Source organism: Chiloscyllium plagiosum, chromosome 8, assembly GCF_004010195.1.
Source record: "Chiloscyllium plagiosum isolate BGI_BamShark_2017 chromosome 8, ASM401019v2, whole genome shotgun sequence".
NCBI classification, from domain to species: domain Eukaryota; kingdom Metazoa; phylum Chordata; class Chondrichthyes; order Orectolobiformes; family Hemiscylliidae; genus Chiloscyllium; species Chiloscyllium plagiosum.
In genome coordinates, this window is record NC_057717.1 from 95,585,510 (window position 1) to 95,604,888 (window position 19,379).

General features: G+C 45.8%; 1 protein-coding gene across 2 annotated transcripts in view; it reads left to right on the forward strand.

The window, feature by feature from the left end:
• The first annotated feature begins 8,371 nt into the window (after positions 1-8,371).
• LOC122552203 (phospholipid phosphatase 3-like) overlaps positions 8,372-19,379 on the forward strand; it is an 83,161-nt gene continuing 72,153 nt past the window's right edge. Inside the window, exon 1 of one of the 2 annotated variants that reach the window (XM_043694801.1) lies at positions 8,372-9,237. In XM_043694801.1, coding sequence (XP_043550736.1) covers positions 9,060-9,237 — 178 coding nt within the window. In that variant the 5' untranslated portion in view covers positions 8,372-9,059. The remainder of the gene's footprint in view (positions 9,238-19,379) is intronic. The other variant, XM_043694800.1, reaches the window with a different exon arrangement.

Genomic DNA, 19,379 nt, shown 5'->3' on the forward strand with positions numbered 1-19,379 from the left:
ATTCTGTTACCCCTATTATCTGGAACACGAGGGGCAGCAGATACATAAGAACATCACTCCCTGCGTGCTCCAATCTAAGCTGGAGTTGGAATGATAGGAATTTAATCCCGGCAAGTGCGAGGTGATGGATTTTGAGAGTCCTGATAAGGGAAGGAGATTGACAGTGAATGGTAGGAGTACCCAGGAACAAGGGGACCTTGGTGTGGCAGTCCATAGATCCCTAAAAGTGTCAGCACAGGTCGATGGGGTGCTCAGAAAGACACTCTGTTTACTTACCATCATTAGCCAGGATGTAGAATATTGGAACGAGGAAGTCTCCTTACAACTTTATTGGTAGGCCACTGATGGAATACTGTGTGAAGTTCTGGTCTCCACACTGTCTGAGGAACGTGGAGAGGGTGCAGAGGAGATTCACCAGGAAAGTCTCAGTTATGAGGAGAGACTGGATGGGCTGGGCTTATTCTCCCTGGAACAGAGGAGGGCTGGGGGAGGGGGCATCTCAATGAGGTATATAACATTTTGAGAGACACGGACAGGGTAGATCATGGGAATCTCTTTTCCCCATGGCAGATGTGTCTAGACCAGTGGGTGTAAATTTAAGGTGAGGAGTAAATAGTTTACAGGAGATCTGAGAAAGAATTGTTTACACTGGTAGAGATATGGAATGTGCTGCCGGAGAGGGTGGTGGGACATATACTCTTGGAACATTTAAGAAGCATCTGGATGGCCTTACTTCCACTCCTATGTCTTATGGTCTTATGGCCTTTTGGATGAGCATTTAAAATGCTGGGTTGGCTATGGACCAAGTGCAGGTAAATGGGATTTATGTAGCATGGCGTTTGTTGGTCAGCACTGAGATAGTTGGCCGAAGGGCCTGTTTCTACTCTGTATTCCTTTCTCTGACTCTAACACCAAGCACTCAACCGTGGGAGACACTGCATTGCAGGCATCATTTCAGTAATGTCCATTTATCCATCTGGCTGGGAATGTGTGAGGGCAAAATAAATTAAATACATTCCACTCCAAATATTTTCTGGTAGAAAAGAAGCAAAACTGAGGACCTTTATCCTGCACCTCCTGCTAACTTGCCCCGTTGTTAACTACCTCGAGTTAAAAGGATGGTCTGCGTATATACAGAGGGAGGGAAGACGGAGCTAATGTCAAGCAGAGTTAACACTTCAAATTCAATGTTCCTTCTGCAGAACATTTTCCTTCAGAGGGAGTTCATAGAGTCATAGAAATGTACAACATGGAAACAGACCCTTCGGTCCAACCCGTCCATGCCGACCAGATATCCCAACCCAATCTAGTCCCAGCTGCCAGCACCCAGCCCATATCCCTCCAAATCCTTCCTATTCATATACCCATCCAAATGCCTCTTAAATGTTGTAATTGTACCAGCCTCCACCACTACCACTGGCAGCTCATTCCATACATGTACCACCCACTGCATGAAAAAGTTGCCCCTTAGGTCTCTTTTATATCTTTCCCCTCTCACCCTAAACCTATGCCCTCTAGTTCTGGACTCCCCCATCCCAGGAAAAGATCTTATCTATTTATCCTATCCATGCCCCTCATTATTTTACAAACCTCTGTAAGGTCACCCCTCAGCCTCCAACGCTCCAGGGAAAACAGCCCCAGCCTGTTCAGCCTCTCCCTGTAGCTCAAACCCTCCAACCCTGGAAACATCCTTGTAAATCTTTTCTAACCCTTTCAAGTTTCACAACATTCTTCCGATAGGAAGGAGACCAGAACAGCACACAATATTCCAAAAGAGGCCTAACCAATGTCCTGTACGACCGCAACATGACCTCCCAACTCCTGTACTCAATACTCTGACCAATAAAGGAAAGCATACCAATCAGCTTCTTCACTATCCTATCTACCTGCGACTCCACTTTCAAGGAGCTATGAACCTGCACTCCAAGGTCTCTTTGATCAGGAACACTCGCTAGGACCTTACCATGAAGTGTATAAGTCCGGCTAAGATTTGCTTTCCCAAAATGCAGCACCTCGCATTTATCTGAATGAAACTCCATCTGCCACTCCTCAGCCCGTTGGCCCATCTGGTCCAGATCCTGTTGTAATCTGAGGTAACTTTCTTCGCTGTCCACTACACCTCCAATTTTGGCGTCATCTGCAAACTTACTAACTGTACCTCTTATGCTCACATCCAAGTCATTTATATAAATGATTAAAAGTTGTGGACCCAGCACCGATCCTTGTGGCACTCCACTGGTCACAGGCCTCCAGTCTGAAAAACAACCCACTACCACCACCCTCTGTCTTCTACCTTTGAGCCAGTTCTATGTCCAAATGGCTAGTTCTCCCTGTATTCCATGAAACCTAACCTTGTTAACCAGTCTCCCATGGGGAACCTTGTCGAACGCCTTACTGAAGTCCATATAGATCATATCTACCACTCTGCCCTCATCAATCCTCCTCATTATTTCTTCAAAAAACTCAATCAAGTTTGTGAAACATGATTTCCCACGCACAAAGCCATGTTGACTATCTCTAATCAGTCCTTGCCTTTCCAAATACATGTACATCCTGTCCCTCAGGATTCCCTCCAACAACTGGCCCACCACCGACATCAAGCTCATCGGTCATAGAGTCATAGAGATGTTCAACACAGAAACAAACCCTTCGGTCCAACTCGTCCATGCTGATCAGATATCCCAACCCAATATAGGCCCACCTGCCAGCTCCTAGGGATTTATCAACTTTTATGCAATTCAAGATATCCAGCACATCCTCCTCTGTAATTTTGACATTTTTTAAGATGTCACCTACATCCTATACCTTCTGTATCCTTCCCCACAGTAAACACCGATGCAAAATACACGTGTGCATCGCCCCCATTTTCTGTGGCTTCACCCAAAGGCCGCCTTGCTGATCTTTGAGGGGCACTATTCTCTCCCTTGTTACCCTTCTTTCTGTTGCGATTTCAGATCTCCCAAAGGATTTTGCATTTGTTTTAAGTGGGAATGGTGAGCTGCTCTTGCAGAGATCTGTCACACACACAACAGGCCGAAAGGCCTCCTTATGTGGTGCAGCAATTCTGCCAGTCAATGCGAAGGGAGAAATGGACAGATGGAAAACGGATTTGAGAGCACTGGGGCAGGGAGACCCCAGGTAGGGGCCAGACTCTTGAGACAGAAATGGCCACTGGAGAGATCTGAACAAGGTAATATCACTATGCAGCCCATCGAACAGCTCTCACACCCATCCCTTCTGTCACAAATATCTGCCAACCCCCTGTCTGCTGTCCTTACTCAGAACTCTGGGTAAACATCTGTGTGTTGGCTTAGGGTCTAGATGGATAAAGGCGTAGCAGCCATCGGGGGAGAAGGAAGGAGGAATACGCAAGTGGGTAGAATGAGAGGAAGACAGTTCTTCTCTGGAAAGGGTCATGGAGCTCCAGAAGAATGAGGGAATGGAGGGGTTTGAGGACTCACTACGGTTTGAGTGATAAATCTTGGTCAGCATACAGGAGAGAATGCTCACACTGCCCTTCGAAGAAGTGTAATGGGATCTTTACATGCTCTTCAGATAACAGGCAGAATCTCACCTGAAACATTGCACCACTGACAGTGCAGCACTCCCTGAGTCCTGTCCTAGACTGATGAAATCCAGCAAGGCCTGGATTTCCGATATCCTTCCAACATGAAGGCACTGTCGGGCCCCTTGGTACAAATACGGTATTCAGTAGACCAAAAGGCAGAGAGGCATGAGATACTGGAAAGTGGTTGAGAATATGGTGCCAATCCAAGGAGAATCACTGCCTTCAGAAGAATGTGGAAGACAAATCAAAAGTGTATTTATAACTGAAGATTCTCGGTGGTGTGGATGAGCAGCGAGATCGCGGTGTCCAGGTTCATAGATCCTTGAAAGTTGCCACCCAGGCTGACAGGGTTGCTAAGAAGGCATACAGTGTTTTAGCTTTTATTAATAGAGGGATCGAGTTCCAGAACCATGAGGTTATGCTACAGCTGTACAAAACTCTGGTGCGGCCGCACTTGGAGTATTGTGTTGGTGCATTATAAGAAGGATGTGGAAGCTTTGGAAAGGGTGCAGAGGAGATTTACCAGGATGTTGCCTGGTATGGAGGGAAGGTCTTACGAGGAAAGGCTGAGGGCCTTGAGGCTGTTCTCGTTGGAGAGAAGGTTGAGAGGTGACTTAATAGAGACATATAAGATAATCAGAGGGCTAGATAGGGTGGACAGGGAGAGCCTTTTTCCAAGTATGGTGACAGCAAGCACAAGGGGACAATAGTGTAGGTTAGATGGGCTTCAGATTGGTATGACAGGTCGGCGCAACATCGAGGGCCGAAGGGCCTGTACTGCGCTGTAATGTTCCATGTTCTATGTTCTATGAAAGAAGTGAATTTTGATACAGCAATAATGGATTACCACAGTCTAAACCGGGAATCAACTCACTGTCTTCAATGAATACAATCAAGATTAGAGAGGTGCTGGAAAAGCACAGCAGGTCAGGCAGCATCTGAGGAGCAGGAAAATTGACGTTTCGGGCAAAAGCCCTTTTAATCTTGACTCTAATCTCCAGCATCTGCAGGACCCATTCTGCCTTCAATGAATACTAGCCTGCCTTACAGTAGATTTTTTATCAGATAGGAAAATGAGGAAAGATCACGTAAAATATGATTAACCTTCATCAGAGTTTGATTTGGAATACTGCATCCAATTGTGCGCACCATATTTTATCAGAGATGCAAAGACATTAAAATACATGGATCCGGGGTTGAGCGATCACATGGAGAGATTGGACAAGTTTAGACTGTTTTCCTTACAAGGAGAAAAGTGAGAGGATGTATCACTGAAGACATTCAAAGTCATGAGGGAGCCAGACAGTGTAGATAGGGAGAAGTTCTTCCCATTGGGTCAGTGACTGGAGAGTAAATGTGGTTACGCAGTGAGTAATTCGAATCTGGAATCCACTGTCTTTCCAAAGGGAACCGGATAATTATCCGAAGAGAAAATAATGCAGGGATAGGGGAAAGGAAAGCAGGGTGGGCTGAGTGGTGCTCTTGCAAAAGGCCAGCACAGAATCAATGGACCGAATGATTTTGTAACGTTTTGCGAACACCCTTTGATGATATTCAATGAAACAGCTCAAAGCACATCACAGAATGAACTGTCTTTAATGTTGCACAGAATGAAACACAGTAATCATTATGTTCCAGTGAATCTGTGACATTGGTATAGGGCCATGAAAAGGGGGCCATTCAACCCACTGACTCATGGCTCTTGTGCAGATCAATCCCTGCTATTATGTTTCCCTCAAGTATGTACGCAAGAGCTAGGAACAGGAGTAGGCAATTCAGCACCTCACGCCAGCTCTGGGATTTCATGCGATCTTAGCTGGCTTCATCTCGGCCTCAACTCCTCTTGTCTGCCACTTCACATAACCCTTTAACCTGTTACTAATTAAAAGTCCATCTCCTCCTTAAATTTACTCAATCTCTTGACATCGGTCACACACTGGGGGAGTGAATTCCACAGATTCGTGACCTTTTGAGATGAGTAACTCCTCCTCATCTCTGTTTTAAAGCTGCCGCCCCATATCCGAAAAGTTTGACATCTCGTTCTAGACCTCCCCCCCCCCCCATGAGGGAACAAAAACTCCACATCTAGATGATAAATCTCCTTTCGCTACCACAATTAGATCTTCTCTCATCTTTCTAAACTCGAGGGAGGATACGCCTAAACTGGTCCAACTCTCTTGATTAGACAAACCCCTCATTAGATTAGAATCCCTACAGTGTGGAAATGGGCCCTTCGGCCCAACAAGCCCACACCGACCCTCCAAAGAATAACCCACCCAGAGCCATTTCCATCTGACTAATGCATCTATCACTACGGGCAATTTAGCACGGCCAATTCACCCTAACCTGCACATCTTTGGATTGTGGGAGGAAACCGGAGCACCCGGAGGAAACCCACGCAGACACGAGGAGAATGTGCAAACTCCACACAGACAGTCGCCCGAGGCTGGAATCAATCCTGGGTCCCTGATGCTGTGAGGCAGCAGTGCTAACCACTGAGCCACCGTGCCGCCCCTCGAAACCTAGCTAGTTACCCTTCTCTGAACTGCCTCCAGTGAACTAATATCCCTCCTCAAGTAAGGGGACCAAAATTGTCTGCAATACTTCGGGAGCGGTCTCTCTAATGCCTTGTACAGTTGCATCAACACTTCTCTACTCTTACACTCTATTCCTTTCATAATAAATACCAAAATTCCTTTTGCTTTCCATGTTACCTGCTAACCCAGTGATACCCAGATCCCTCTGCACTGAAGCATTCTCTCTGTTTAGATAACCAGTTAATTTCTATTCACTAGCCCTGCTTCCCTCATGGACAGTGAGTTCTGGATCAGTTCATCCCTCGAACAGAGTGCCTCGCTTGCTCATTTCAGAGTCAGTCATGACGTCTGGAGTCACACGAAGGCCACACCAAGCAAGGACAATACTCTAAATGGCAATACTAAGCATGTGGTTGTTTTGCAACATAACAATGAGGATTCAGGGTCACCATCACTGAGACCAACTCTCATTTCCAGATTAGTGAACTGAATTTCAATCCTACCAACTTCCATAATGGGATTGGACTTTTCTCATTAATTTCAAAATATGCTTTATTCATAAAATATATCTTGTATATACATTTATAAAACATATATACATAGTCACAAATACAGTTCGGATCAAGGAAACGGACAAACATTGGAAACAAAAATTGAAATTGTTGGAAAAGCTCAGCAGGTCTGGCAGCCTCTGTGGAGAGAAATCAGTTAACGGTTTGGGTCGAGTGACCTTTCCTCATTTTTATTTAAACAAAAGGATTTAACTCAGGGAGTCGATGGCCGAGTGGTATTATTGCCGGACTGTTAATCCAGAGAGAAAGTGAGGATTGCAGATGCTAGAGGGTCAGAGTCAGAGTGTGGTGCTGGAAAAGCACAGCCGGTCAGGGAGCATCCGAAAAGCAGGAGAATTGACACTTCAGGGCGGTGCCGAGTTGGAGGGTTGGATCTGGGATGAGGTGGGGGCAGGGGAGATGAGGAAACTGGTGAAGTTGAATGTTGATGCCGTGGGGTTGGAGGGTTCCAAGGCAGATGTTGAGGCGTTCTTCCTCCAGGCATCGGGTGGCGTTCCTGGGACTTATGTAATGTTCTGGGGAGCTGGGTTGGAATTGCCGTGGCAGATGGTGGAATTTGACTTCAGTAAAAAAAAGTTTGGAATTAAAAGTCATTGTTGGAAAATCCCATCTGGCTAACTGATTTCCATAGGGGTAGGAACCTGCCATCCTTACCCAGTCTAGCCTACATGTGACTCCAGACCCACAGCACTATGGTTGACTCTTTACTGCCTTCTGGGTAATTAGGGATGGACAATAAATGCTGGCTTAGCCAGCAATGCCTTCATGTTGTGAATGGTTACATTTTTAAAAACACTGGTGTTTGGCGTTGTCTAACAAACCAGGGGTATCGCTTACTTGAACCAGATTATATTTGAGGCACCAGGAGGGTCTCATAATCAAACGGACCCCCGATTAACTTTAGCAGGAAGACCTCAGATAGCGGACTTGCCACCCTCCACCACTGGGATTGTAATTCATGTCCCTGGAACATTAGAGTCAAGATCAGAGTGGTGCTGGAAAAGCACAGCCGGTCATGCAGCATCCGAGGAGCAGAAAAATCGACGTTTCGGGCAAAAGCCCTTCATCAGGAATGGAGGCAGGGAGCCTCCAGGGACAGAGCGATAAATGGGATGGGGGGGGGGGGGGCTGGGGGGGAAGGTCGCTGAGGGTATAATGGGTGGATGGAGGTGGGTTAAAGGTGATAGGTCAGAGCGGATAGGTGGGAAGGAAGACTGATAGGTGGGACAGGTCATGAGGATGGTGCTGAGCTGGGTGGTTGGAACTGGGATAAGGTGGGGGGAGAGGAAATGAGGAAACTGGTGAAATCCGCATTGGTGCCCTGGGGTTGAAGGGTCCCGAGGTGGAAGATGAGGCGTTCTTCCTCCAGGCGTCCCAAGATTAATTTGGCCCTCTGTCTTACTGTGCTAGCAAATCCCACCTTCGTGTCTACACCACAGACTCTCTGGGCCATTGTATATTTACTTCCAAATGGATTTTCCCGTTGATTTGCAGGGACCTCAAACCACCCAATCCTACGGCTCCAATGTACCAGTCAGTAACCAATCAGGGGAGATGATTCCCAATTCCCAAAGAAATTTGAAAACACTGGGGAGGGGACTGTAAATGGGAAAAATTAAAAGTTCCAGTTTTGGAGAACTCAGATTGAGCCTGGTCTCTTGCTCAGAGTGATCATTACTGTAAAGTGTCAGTGGAAATCCTGGAGTTGGATTAGCCAATGGAGTTCTGGCATGAAGTTTACTTCCTTTTGGTTCGAGTTAAAGCTGGAGTTTGAGTGATTGGTTAAACTGGTCGAGCTGAAAGCGCTCTTGTCTGTGTGTGTGTCTGTGTTACCCCAGCACATTTGCGAGTATCGAGGTTGTCAATCACCAGGAGTTGCCCCCACCTCCTCACAGGGTCTGGAGTTTAAACACAGAGAGAGACCGCCCCTGAGGTCTCAGGTACTGGACTGACCACAGGAGGAAGAGAGAGAGAGAGAGAGAGGAAAGTGAGACTGGAAGACAGAAAGCACTGGGGCTTGCAAAGCCAGGAGCTGGAGGTTCCACTCGGAACGTTTTGTTCCAAAAGTTTTTGAAAGTTTTGCCGAAGTTTTCTTTAGCGGGGAGGACAACGGATGTTCCTTTGTAACTTCTGAAGCTGAGCAGCCGACAGGAGTGACGGATTTGTGTGTGTGTGTGTGTGTGTGTGTGTGTGGTGGGTGGGAGTGTTGGAGTCCCGGACGTTTTGTTTTTGGAGGTACAGCAAACTTTTGTTTTTTGGCATAACGGGGAGGCAGAGTGTCTGAAGTGGCCTTTGGGAAGAAGGAGGGAAAGGAGAGAGAGAGAGAGAGAGACTGTCAGCTCGCCCCCGGGGGGTAACAGGCGGGACACAGTGCCCTTCACCATGTCCAAATGTAAAGGGGATGGGGATTATACCCCCACTGCAGCGATTGTGAGGATTCCGGACAGCGAAGATGCCTTTGACTCAGAGCCAGGGCTCCCTGCTCGGGCTCACAGGGACCGCACGCCTCCCCGGGGAAAAAGGATGTTGATTTTCCTGGACCTGATCTGCATTATACTTGGTAAGAGCTCTGTGGCAGTCCTCTGGTCTTTACTCTGTATTGTTCTGGTGCTATAATGGAGCCCCAGGACACCCCCCCCATGTTAAAGCCCACCTCAGTCAGTTGCCTGCTTTCCGTCTCGGTGTGTAACCTCTGGGGAATAATTTCAATGTTATTCCTTCCCCTCATTCCTACAATATGTCCCCAGTAAATGTCCGTGGCAGTGATTTTTTTTTTTCTCTCTGTCTTACTCAGATGTACAGTTTCATCTATAACCTTGTGGTCTCCCATCCAACCTCCCCTCTCAGTCTGTTTTACCTGAACCCACTCCTCAACCCCATACACCTCTCATTGAGAGTCTACTTAAACTATGAGGCCAGTCTGCTCACTGCTCCTTTGCTCTCCCCACAGTATTTCTTAGACTCATGATCAATATATTATCGAGTCACTAATGACATAGGAGGCCATTCGGTCCACCGAGCCCTTGTCAGCTCTCTGTACAGCAATCCAGTCAGTTCCTCCTCCACACTTAAGGACAGGCCCATGCCGACCAGATATCAGAAATTCTTCTAGTCCCACTTACCAGCACTTGGCCCATATCTGTCTAAACCCTTGGTGGCTCAGTGGTTAGCACTGTGGCCTCACAGCACCAGGGTCCTGGGTTCGATTCCAGCCTCAGGCAGCTGTCTGCGTGGAGTTTGCACGTTCTCCCTGTGTCTGCGTAGGTTTCCTCCAGGTGTTCCAGTTTACTCCCATAAACCAAAGATGCGCAGGTTAGGGTGAATTGGCCATGCTAAATTGCCCATAGTGCTAGGTGCATTAGTCAGAGGGAAATGGGTTTAGGTGGGTTACTTTTCGGAGGGTCAGTGTGGACTTGTTGGGTCAAAAGGTCTGTTTCCACACCGAAGGGAATCTAATCCAATCCATTCATATACCCATCCAGATGCCTTTTAAATGTTGCAATTGTACCGGCCTCCACCACATCCTCTGGCAGCTCATCCCATACACGTACCTCCCTCTGTGTGAAAACATTGCCCCTCAGGCCCCTTTTATATCTTTCCCCTCTCACCCTAAACCTCCAGGTTTGGACTCCCCTATCCTGGGGAAAAGACTTGGCTGATACTCTGTCAGTAACTCTGTATAGGAATAATTTCTTCAGTGCAATACCAAATGATGGTCAGCACCAAGGAGCAGTGCAGCAAATTAGCAACACCTAAAGTGCTTTAAGGGTGGGAATATAACCTGAGAATTCAACAAGATAAGTTCATAGCTCCTTGAAAGTGGAGTTGCAGGTAGATAGGATAGTGAAGAAGGTGTTTGGTATGCTTGCCTTGATTGGTCAGTGCATTGAGTACAGGAGTTGGGAGGTCATGTTGCAGCTGTACAGGACATTGGTTAGGCCACTTTTAGAATACTGCATGCAATTCTGGTCTCCTTCCTATCGGAAAGATGTTGTGAAACTTGAAAGGGTTCAGAAAAGATTGACAAGGATATTGCCAGGATTGGAGGATTTGAGCTACAGGGAAAGGCTGAATAAGCTGTTTTCTCTGGAATGTCAGAGGCTGAGGGGTGTAAATGTTTATAAAATTATGAGGGGCATTGATACGATAAATAGACAAGGTCTTTTCCCTGGGGTGGGGGAGTCCAGAATTAGAGGGCATAGGTTTAGGGGGAGAGGGGAAAGATATAAAAGGGACCTAGGGGGCAACTTTTTCACATAAAGGGTGGTGTGTGTATGGAATGAACTGCCAGAGGAAGTGGTGGAGGCTGGTACAATTGCAGCGTTTAAAAGGCATCTAGATGGGTATATGGATAGGAAGGGTTTGGAGGGATATGGGCAAATGGGACTAGATGAATTTAGGCTATCTGGTCAGCGAGGAGGAGTTGGCTGAAGGGTCTGTTTCCATAGTATACAGCTCTATGACTGTGAGATTTGGATGAGTTAAGTAAGATTAAATAATATTCAGAAAATAAGAATCTTGCGGGGAGGGGGGGTGCGGTGGTGGAGCAGAGGCTCAAAAGTATCTGGGAACGTACTGTACTGTATTGCTAAAGGTTACAATATAAAGCTTTCAATAAAGCAGATGGAGCACAGGGAGTTGTTTCTGAAAAATCATTGTTATAGAAACATTGTTAAACTTACTTTGAACTGGACTGTGGTTAGATTATGTCTGAGAGTACTGTAATCATCTCTGACCGAACTAAGTATGGACACCCCTGAGAATGTGCAAGAAAGATTTACCAGGCCGCACTGCAAAAGTGGCTTTTGAATCCAAACCAATTGAAATTGGATCAAACTGGAATTTGTCAGGCTGTTTATCTGCCTCCCTCGTCCCCAGTCCGTTTACGTTTCAGACTACCAGAAATGTGCATCAAAGTGGGACGGAGGCACTGGCTGTTCTGATGCCTGAGGGATGATCTAGTCCCGGCTTACGGTATTATAAAAGAGCTAGATGGAGTACTTGCAGATGCGGTCGTGAAATAGCCACCAAGAGGCCAAATGGAAAACTAGAAAGTGTTGAGAATGTGGAGCATGCTCCCCACAGGGACTTGTTGAGGTCAGTATGATAGATATGATGATGTGGGGAAGCATGTGCAGAAGGGAATAGACGACATGTTATAAGAATTAGGAGAGGGATAGTGTGAGGCAGCTAGCATGCCCTTGTTGGGCTGAATGGCCTGTTTCTGTGTGTATATTCTGTGAAGAATGCTTCCTTCTCTGTTTTATAATTCTCGGCCTTGTGTTTGAACCCCTGTCTGATTTCCCCCTTCCCTAACTCAGTCATGTCAGCCAGTCCTATAACGCTGTGAAGTTTGTGTGCTCCATCAGTTTTGGCGTCTTGTGTGCCCCTGGATTTTGTCACTCCACATTCAGTTTCTGAAGCCTTAAACTCTCGAATGCCCACCCTAATTTCCCCACCCACTTTGTTCCTTTTAATCATAGAATCCCTACAGTGCTAAAAGAGGCTGTTTGGCCCATCAAGTCCGCACTACCCTCCAAAGAGCACCCACCCAGACCCCTATCACTGTAACCACTGTAAGCCTCCCACTAACCTGCCAAACACGGTATAATTTAGCAAGGCCAATTCACCCTGACCTGCACCCTTTTAGATTCTGGGAGGAAACCAGAGCACCCGGAGGAAACCAAGCAGACACGGGGAGTACGTGCAAACTCCACACACAGTCGCCCGAGGCTGGAATTGAACCCGGGTCCCTGGCGCCGTGCTAACCACTGTGCCATGACAGTCTGTACAACTTTTCTCTTTGACCCAGCGTTCATCGCCTGGTCTAATTCTCCCCTGGAATCGCACTCCTGGGAAGTGCCTTGAAATGTTGTACTACATAAGCGGTGCCATATAAATGCAGGTGGTTGTTTTTGAACTGGGGAGTTGAGGCCGTGACCATTAGCCCTCTCCCCAGCAATGGGGATTGCAGGTGAAAGGCTAGATCTTGTTATGAATCCTTGTGCTGCCTCTGTGCCCAGCTGACTACCAGCTGTGTCACAGAAGCTGCTGTGAAATTAAAGTCACCCCAGTACCAGACCTTGATGTGGGATATCCGCTGGCAATGAGGATAGATTGCAAATGAAACAGAGAGCTGGTGTACAGCAAAGAGAAAACGTGCACCCGGGAAATCTGTGATAACAACACAAGCCCACATCTGTGAAATGAGAAAAGTCAGTTTAACATCTAGGATGAATATAATTCCATCTGACCTCCTATCCTTTCCCTGCAGATGCTGCATAATTCTGAGATTTTCCTTTTTAAATTAGTTTAAGGTGTCCCATGTTAAACAACAGAAAATAGAATCCTATTGGTGTGGATCGGCCATGATCTTTTTCAGCCCTCTAGCTTGCATTTGTCAGTTCTTATGTAGTAATATTTGTTATTGTCTATCTGTGTTTTAATCTTGGCAAGTGACCTTCACTTTTACTGTAACACTGGTCAGTACACTCTGCCATGAAATGATGGTAGAACCTTTAACCACTGTTAGCCCTTTGTGATGCCTCCTGTGATGTTTAAGGTTGGTAAGACAAGTCTCATCCCCTGGTTAAATATTAAGACCTGAACTCTAGGAAGGTGCACTTCACATAAATTGAGGCTTGTAATCCAGTGCGGCACTGAGGGAGTGCTGCACTGGCAGAGATACCACTTTTCAGCTGAGACGTGCTCGGGTGGATGTCAGACTCCCATGGCATTATTTCGAATTATCCCAAGCGCCTTGGCTATTATTTATCCCTGAACACACACACGTGCGCACACACACCCACCAACAAGTTACCTGGTTGGTTATGTGTCACTCTCTGTGGGAATTCCCTGTGTGAAATTTGGTGGCTGTGTTTCCTACGTTGCAGTAATAATTATGTTGGAAGAAGTCTGTCACTGGTTGTGAAATACTTTGAGACACCTTGTGGCCAGGAAAGGTGCTACATAAATGCAACGTTTTCTTTTGCTGTGACTTGATCTCACCTGCAGCCACTGGGGTGTTAGTTGCCACAGGGCACACCCTCAGCTTCAGAGGGGATTCTGTATCCAATTTGGACCGAATGGAAAATGTTAGGCTGTTTTATTTCTCTGTCTCTCTTCTCCCCTGTTACATTGCCATTTCGGAACATAGTCTACGCTGTCAGATAGCGAAAACACCTGAGACTAGAAATTACTGTCTCTCAGGATCTAAAGTTAGGGACACTCTGCCTCTAAAGTGCTGCATCTTCAAAGGATTTGATTTGATCTGATTTGATTGTTGTCACATGTACCTAAGTACAGTGAAAAGTTTTGTTTTGCGTACAGTGCAGGCAGATCATCGAGTGATTGGATGGAGCGAGGAATACAAAGTTACGGTTGCACAGGAAGTGTACAAAAACAAGATCAACATTAGATTTGAAATCTGAGAGGGTGGAGTTTGCACATTCTCCCCATGTCTGCGTGGGTTTCCTCCGGGTGCTCTGGTTTCCTCCCACAGTCCAAAGATGTGCAGGTTAGGGTGAATTGGCGATGTAAAATTGCCCATAATACTCTGGGATGTGCAGGTTGGGTGTATTAGTCAGGGGTAAAATGTACGGGAATGGGTCTGGGTGGGTTACTCTTCTGAGAGTTGGCGTTGACTTGTTGGGCCGAAGGGCCTGTTTCCACTCTGTAGGGATTCTATGATTCTAGATCCATTCAGAAGTTGGGAAGAAGCTGTTCTTGAACCTGTTGGTACGTGTGTTTAAGTTTTTCTATCTCCTGCCTGGTGGTAAGAGGTTGGAAGAGATTATAACCGGGGCGGGAGGGCTCTTTTGATGATGTGACCTGTTTCTCCACAGCAACAAGTAGTCTGGAGTTAGTAGGTGGGAGGTTGGCTTGTGTGCGATGGTCTGGATTGTACAGTCCTGGGCAGAGCAGTTGCCATACCCAGGCTGATAGAATGCTTTCTGTGTGCATCTGTGAAGGTTTGAGTTAACTGAGAAACCAACTGGGACATTACAATTGACCTTCTTGCAAAACTGCTGAGGGTTCGTGTTCCTTGTCTCCACGGAGACTGAGGTCAGGCTCAGCTCTGATGATGTTCTCAGTAAAACAGTGTTGTTACTGTGTTCTTCAGCAAGGCACTGGAAATCTGTCACTATCCATGGAGTTTTCTCTGTCTAGAACATTAATGGCAAAAAAATGGCAGAAAATTTTAAAAATGTATATTTACAGAATGTCCCCTCGCTGGCTCGGCCGGCAATTATTCCTCTTCCCTATACCTTGGCCATTTCAGAGAACAGGTTAAGAGTCAACCACATTACGGAGTGTCTGCAGCCACTTATGGGCCTGATTAAAGAAGGAAATGTGTCAATCCTTAAAGGGTCGATACCACAACTCGGTGGCTTCAAGGGAGCTGTTTCTGAGACTGGCTTTTAATTTCAAATTTATTTAAATTAATTGACAGCTAAAATATCAGAATGATGTTGTGAAACTTGAAAGGGTTCAGAAATGATTTTACAAGGATGTTGCCAGGTTTGGAGGGTTTTGAGCTACAGGGAGAGGCTGAACAGGCTGGTGCTGTTTTCCCTGGAGCGTCGGAGGCTGAGGGGTGACCTTTATAGAAGTTTATAAAATCATGAGGGGCATGGATAGGGTAACTGGACAAGGTCTTTTCCCTGGTGTGGGGGAGTCCAGAACGAGAGGGCATAGGTTTAGGGTGAGAGGGAAAGATATAAAAGGGACCTAAGGGGCAATTTGTTTACTCGGAGGGTGGTACGTATATGGAATGAGCTGCCAGAGGAAGTGGTAGAGGCTGGTACAATTGCAAACTTAAAAGGCATCTGGAAGCATATATGAATAGGAAGGGTTTGGAAGGATATGGGCCAGGCAGATGGGACTAGATAGGGTTGGGATATCTGGTCAGCATAGACAAGTACATCTCTGACTCTATAATTGACGCTACATTCTCTAGCTGCTGAGATTGGGGTTGAATCCACATCTTAGGATCAGTCTAGGATCTCCAGATTACCACTTCAGGAGCCTAATGCCAAGATAATACTCACAGCAAGAGATTCACCATCTGAAGTACCCAGTGTGTGTGGAACCACACGGGGCCCTTCAGGTTAGAGTTGGAGTTTAGCTGTAGAGGTACTCCAACCTGTGGAGGATTCTGAACTTAAATCCCAATCCCAAGCTTCCATCTCTCATAAATGCTATAAAGCCTCAGCAAAATAATTAAAGCATTGCACAGGGATTTGGAGGATTATGTGGAATGGATTTGGTCCCAGCAATATGATGGAGCCTGATTCTGTCCGGATCCATGGTGTGGATGGAAGTTGATCCCGGCTAGTTTTCCTTGTCACTCATTGACTAAGACCCGTTAACCGTAAAAGTCTGTTTCCTATGGACCATGTTGCTGAAATACTGACTTGATTCGATCGGAGAGTTCAAATGGCTGAAGAAAACCAGCCCAAACAGGTTTCGCTGTGGTCTACGAACACATTAATGGTCTAACTGGCAGGTAGTTATCAGCTTTAGAACTAGCAGGTGTTCATAGAGTGTCCAATAATCTACAGCGTAGCACGGAGATTTGGCTGGAGCTGTATGAGCCTGGACTCTCCCTTAGAAAGCCAATGCTCAGGTATTGCCCTTCGGGGATTTGAGATCAACTGCTGAGAGAGTTATAGACTGATCGCAATTTATCAACTCCTGTCACTTTGGAAGAGGTCAGTTCACTGAGGTCAGAAGTAGCAGCAAAACGGAAAAAACCTGGTTTTCTTTCCTTTCACTGAAACATTTCCGTGTTTGACCCTGGGCCTGTGGAGCTCAGGATTGAGGTTCCGGGTAAGGTGGAGGTAAGAGACTTGCTCTCCTGTAGAACCAGGAAAGGCAATGTAAATTGAGGAAAGCTGCAGATTTATAGCCCAAGTCATACAGGGCTGCCTGCTCAAGGTGTTCTTAATGCCCATTGATTTCTCTGCATCCTAAATAGCACTTTGCGGTGTAACCTGTCTCTCGCATTTCTTCGAATGCAGTTTATTTTTATATCACTGGCTGCTGTGTTCTCATCTCTGTTCCCTTTTGAAGATGCTGTCATGTCTAAGTGAAAGGGAAGTCATGATTTTACGGGGAACTCTGCAGATACTCTTGGCGTTGCTGTTATTTATCTCTGGCTTGGAGTACAAGGCTGTTATTAATCTTATTCAGTACTGAGTTATCATGAGTTAGTGAACCCATACCAAATTAAAGATGTTCTGTAATATACTTAATTGATTTTGGGTGCTCTACTATAGTCTAATTACTTAGTGAATAGCAAATCTGTTTTACATACACACGTTTTCACATTTGATCATTTTAACTTTTAGAATTTGTTTAAAATTTACCTCGAGTGATACATTCATGGAATGGTTGTAGCACACAAGGAGGTTATTCAGATGATGGTGCCTGTGCCAATTCTCTGCAAGTTAGTCCCATCTCTTGCTGTAGCCCTGCAAATGGTCACTCTTTGGACCATTATCTTGTTTCCTTTGGATAGCCACAGTTGAATCTCCCTCTGAGACAGTGGATCCTGGAAAGGGAACAAAATAAAAAAGATTTTCCTGAGTCTCTTCGTCCATCAGTGAGCTTGGCAGAAGAGCAGAAGTAGATGGATGCTTCATAAAATGAAATCAGTCATGAGTTTCTGTGCATTAGTCATTGTCCAGGCCACGATTGGACAGTTTAATAACCTGTTGTATGATCTGTTTGAATGATGAATAGCCGTGCAGAGGAAGTATGCTGCCTGGAACACTCCGTTCGCCCCCATCCCAGAGGAGAAAATAATGATCAAAGGAATCCAGGACAGTGTTTACCCCGGGTTATGTACTTTGGCAGGAAGAATAGAGGAGCTGAATATTATTTAAATAGAGATGACTGCAGAAAGATACAGCACAGAGGGATTTAGAAATTCTCATTCGGCAGGTAATAGGAAAGGCATATAGAGTCATACAGGGAGACAGTGAGGTCTGCAGATGCTGGAGATCAGAGTTGAGAGTGTGTTGCTGGAAAAGCACAGCATGTCAGGCAGCATCCGAGGAGCAGGAAAATCGACGTTTCAGGCCAGAGCCCTTCTTCAGGAAGAGTCATACAGCCCAGAAACAGATCCTTCGATACAATTGGTCCATGCTGATCAGGTTTCCCTGAACTGAATTAGTCCCATTTGCCTGCATTTGACCCGTATCGCTCTAAACCTTTTCCTGATTATGTATCTGTGCAAATGTTTTTTAAATGTTGTAACTGTACCTGCATCCACCACTTTCTCTGGCAGTTCATTCCATATACAAACCACCCTCTAATGTGAAAGAGTAGCCCCTCAGGTCACTTTTTTTATATCATTCACTTCTCACCTTAAAATTATGCCCCCTAGTTTTGAACTCCCTCAATCTTGGGAAAAGACCTTCGCTATTTATCTTATCTGTATCCTTCATGATTTTATAAACCTCTATAAGGTCACCCCACAACCTCTTATGCTCCAGGGAAAAATGTCCCAGGCGCTCTTTATAGCTCAAACCCTCCAGTCTCAGTAAGATCCTTGTATATTTTGTCTGCACCCTTTCCAATTTAATAATGTCCTTCCTATAGCAGGGTAGCCAGAATTGCACACACTACTCCAAAAATGGCCGAACCAACATCCTGTAGGACAGCAACGTGACATCCCAAATCCTATACTCAGTTTTCTGAGCAATGAAGGCAAGCATATCACGCAACCTCTTTACCACCCTGTCCATCTGTGCTGCAACTCTCAAGGAAGGGGAACTATGAACAATGGCCATATGTAGCTGAACCCCTGTTTGACAGCACTCCCCAGGGCCCTACCATTAACTGTGTAAGTCCCACCCTCATTCGTCTTACCAACATGCAACACCGCACATTTATCCAAATTAAATTGCATCTGCCATTCCTCGGCCCACTGACCTAATGCTGACCTTTATTTCAAAGAGAATGAAGTATGAAAATAGAGAAGTCTTGCTAATATTATATAAGATAACAGTTAGGCCACAGTCTGTCCTCCTTTATCTAAGGAAAGATATGCTGGCTTTGGAGTGAAGCCCAAAGAAGGTTCACAAGAATGATCTCCGTTATGGAGCAATTGTCTTATGAGGAGAGGTTGAGGAGGTTGGGCCTGCACTCATTTAGAGTTAAGAAGATGAGAAGCAACCTTATTAAAACATATAGGATTTTTAGGGGACTTTGACTGGGCAGTTTGTTTCCTGTTGTGGGAGAGTTAAGAACAGAGGGCAAAATCTTATAGTAAGGGATGCATGTTTAAAGCAGCTATGGGGAGGAATTTATTCTCTCAGTGGGTAGTGAACCTGCAGAATTTTTTACTGCACAGGGCTGTTGAAGCTGAGGCATTCAGTCTATTTAAGGCTGAGGAATAGTCAGATTTTTAATCGGGAAGGGAATCGAGGGTTTTGGAGTAAAGACAGGACAGTGGAATTGAGAATGAGCAGATTGGCCATGGTCCCACTGAATGGCTTACTTTCGCTCCGTGGCCTATTATCGATGGTAGATGTGAAAGGCATGGAGTCTCCAGCTCAGAATCTGAATAAATATATGTAGGGGAACATTGTCAGGCAAGCAGTGCAAGATGTAGACGTCGAAAGGAGCAGACTAGTACCCACGCCAGATAATTGATAATTTATTGGCTGTGATTCTAACAAGGCAGGATTCAAC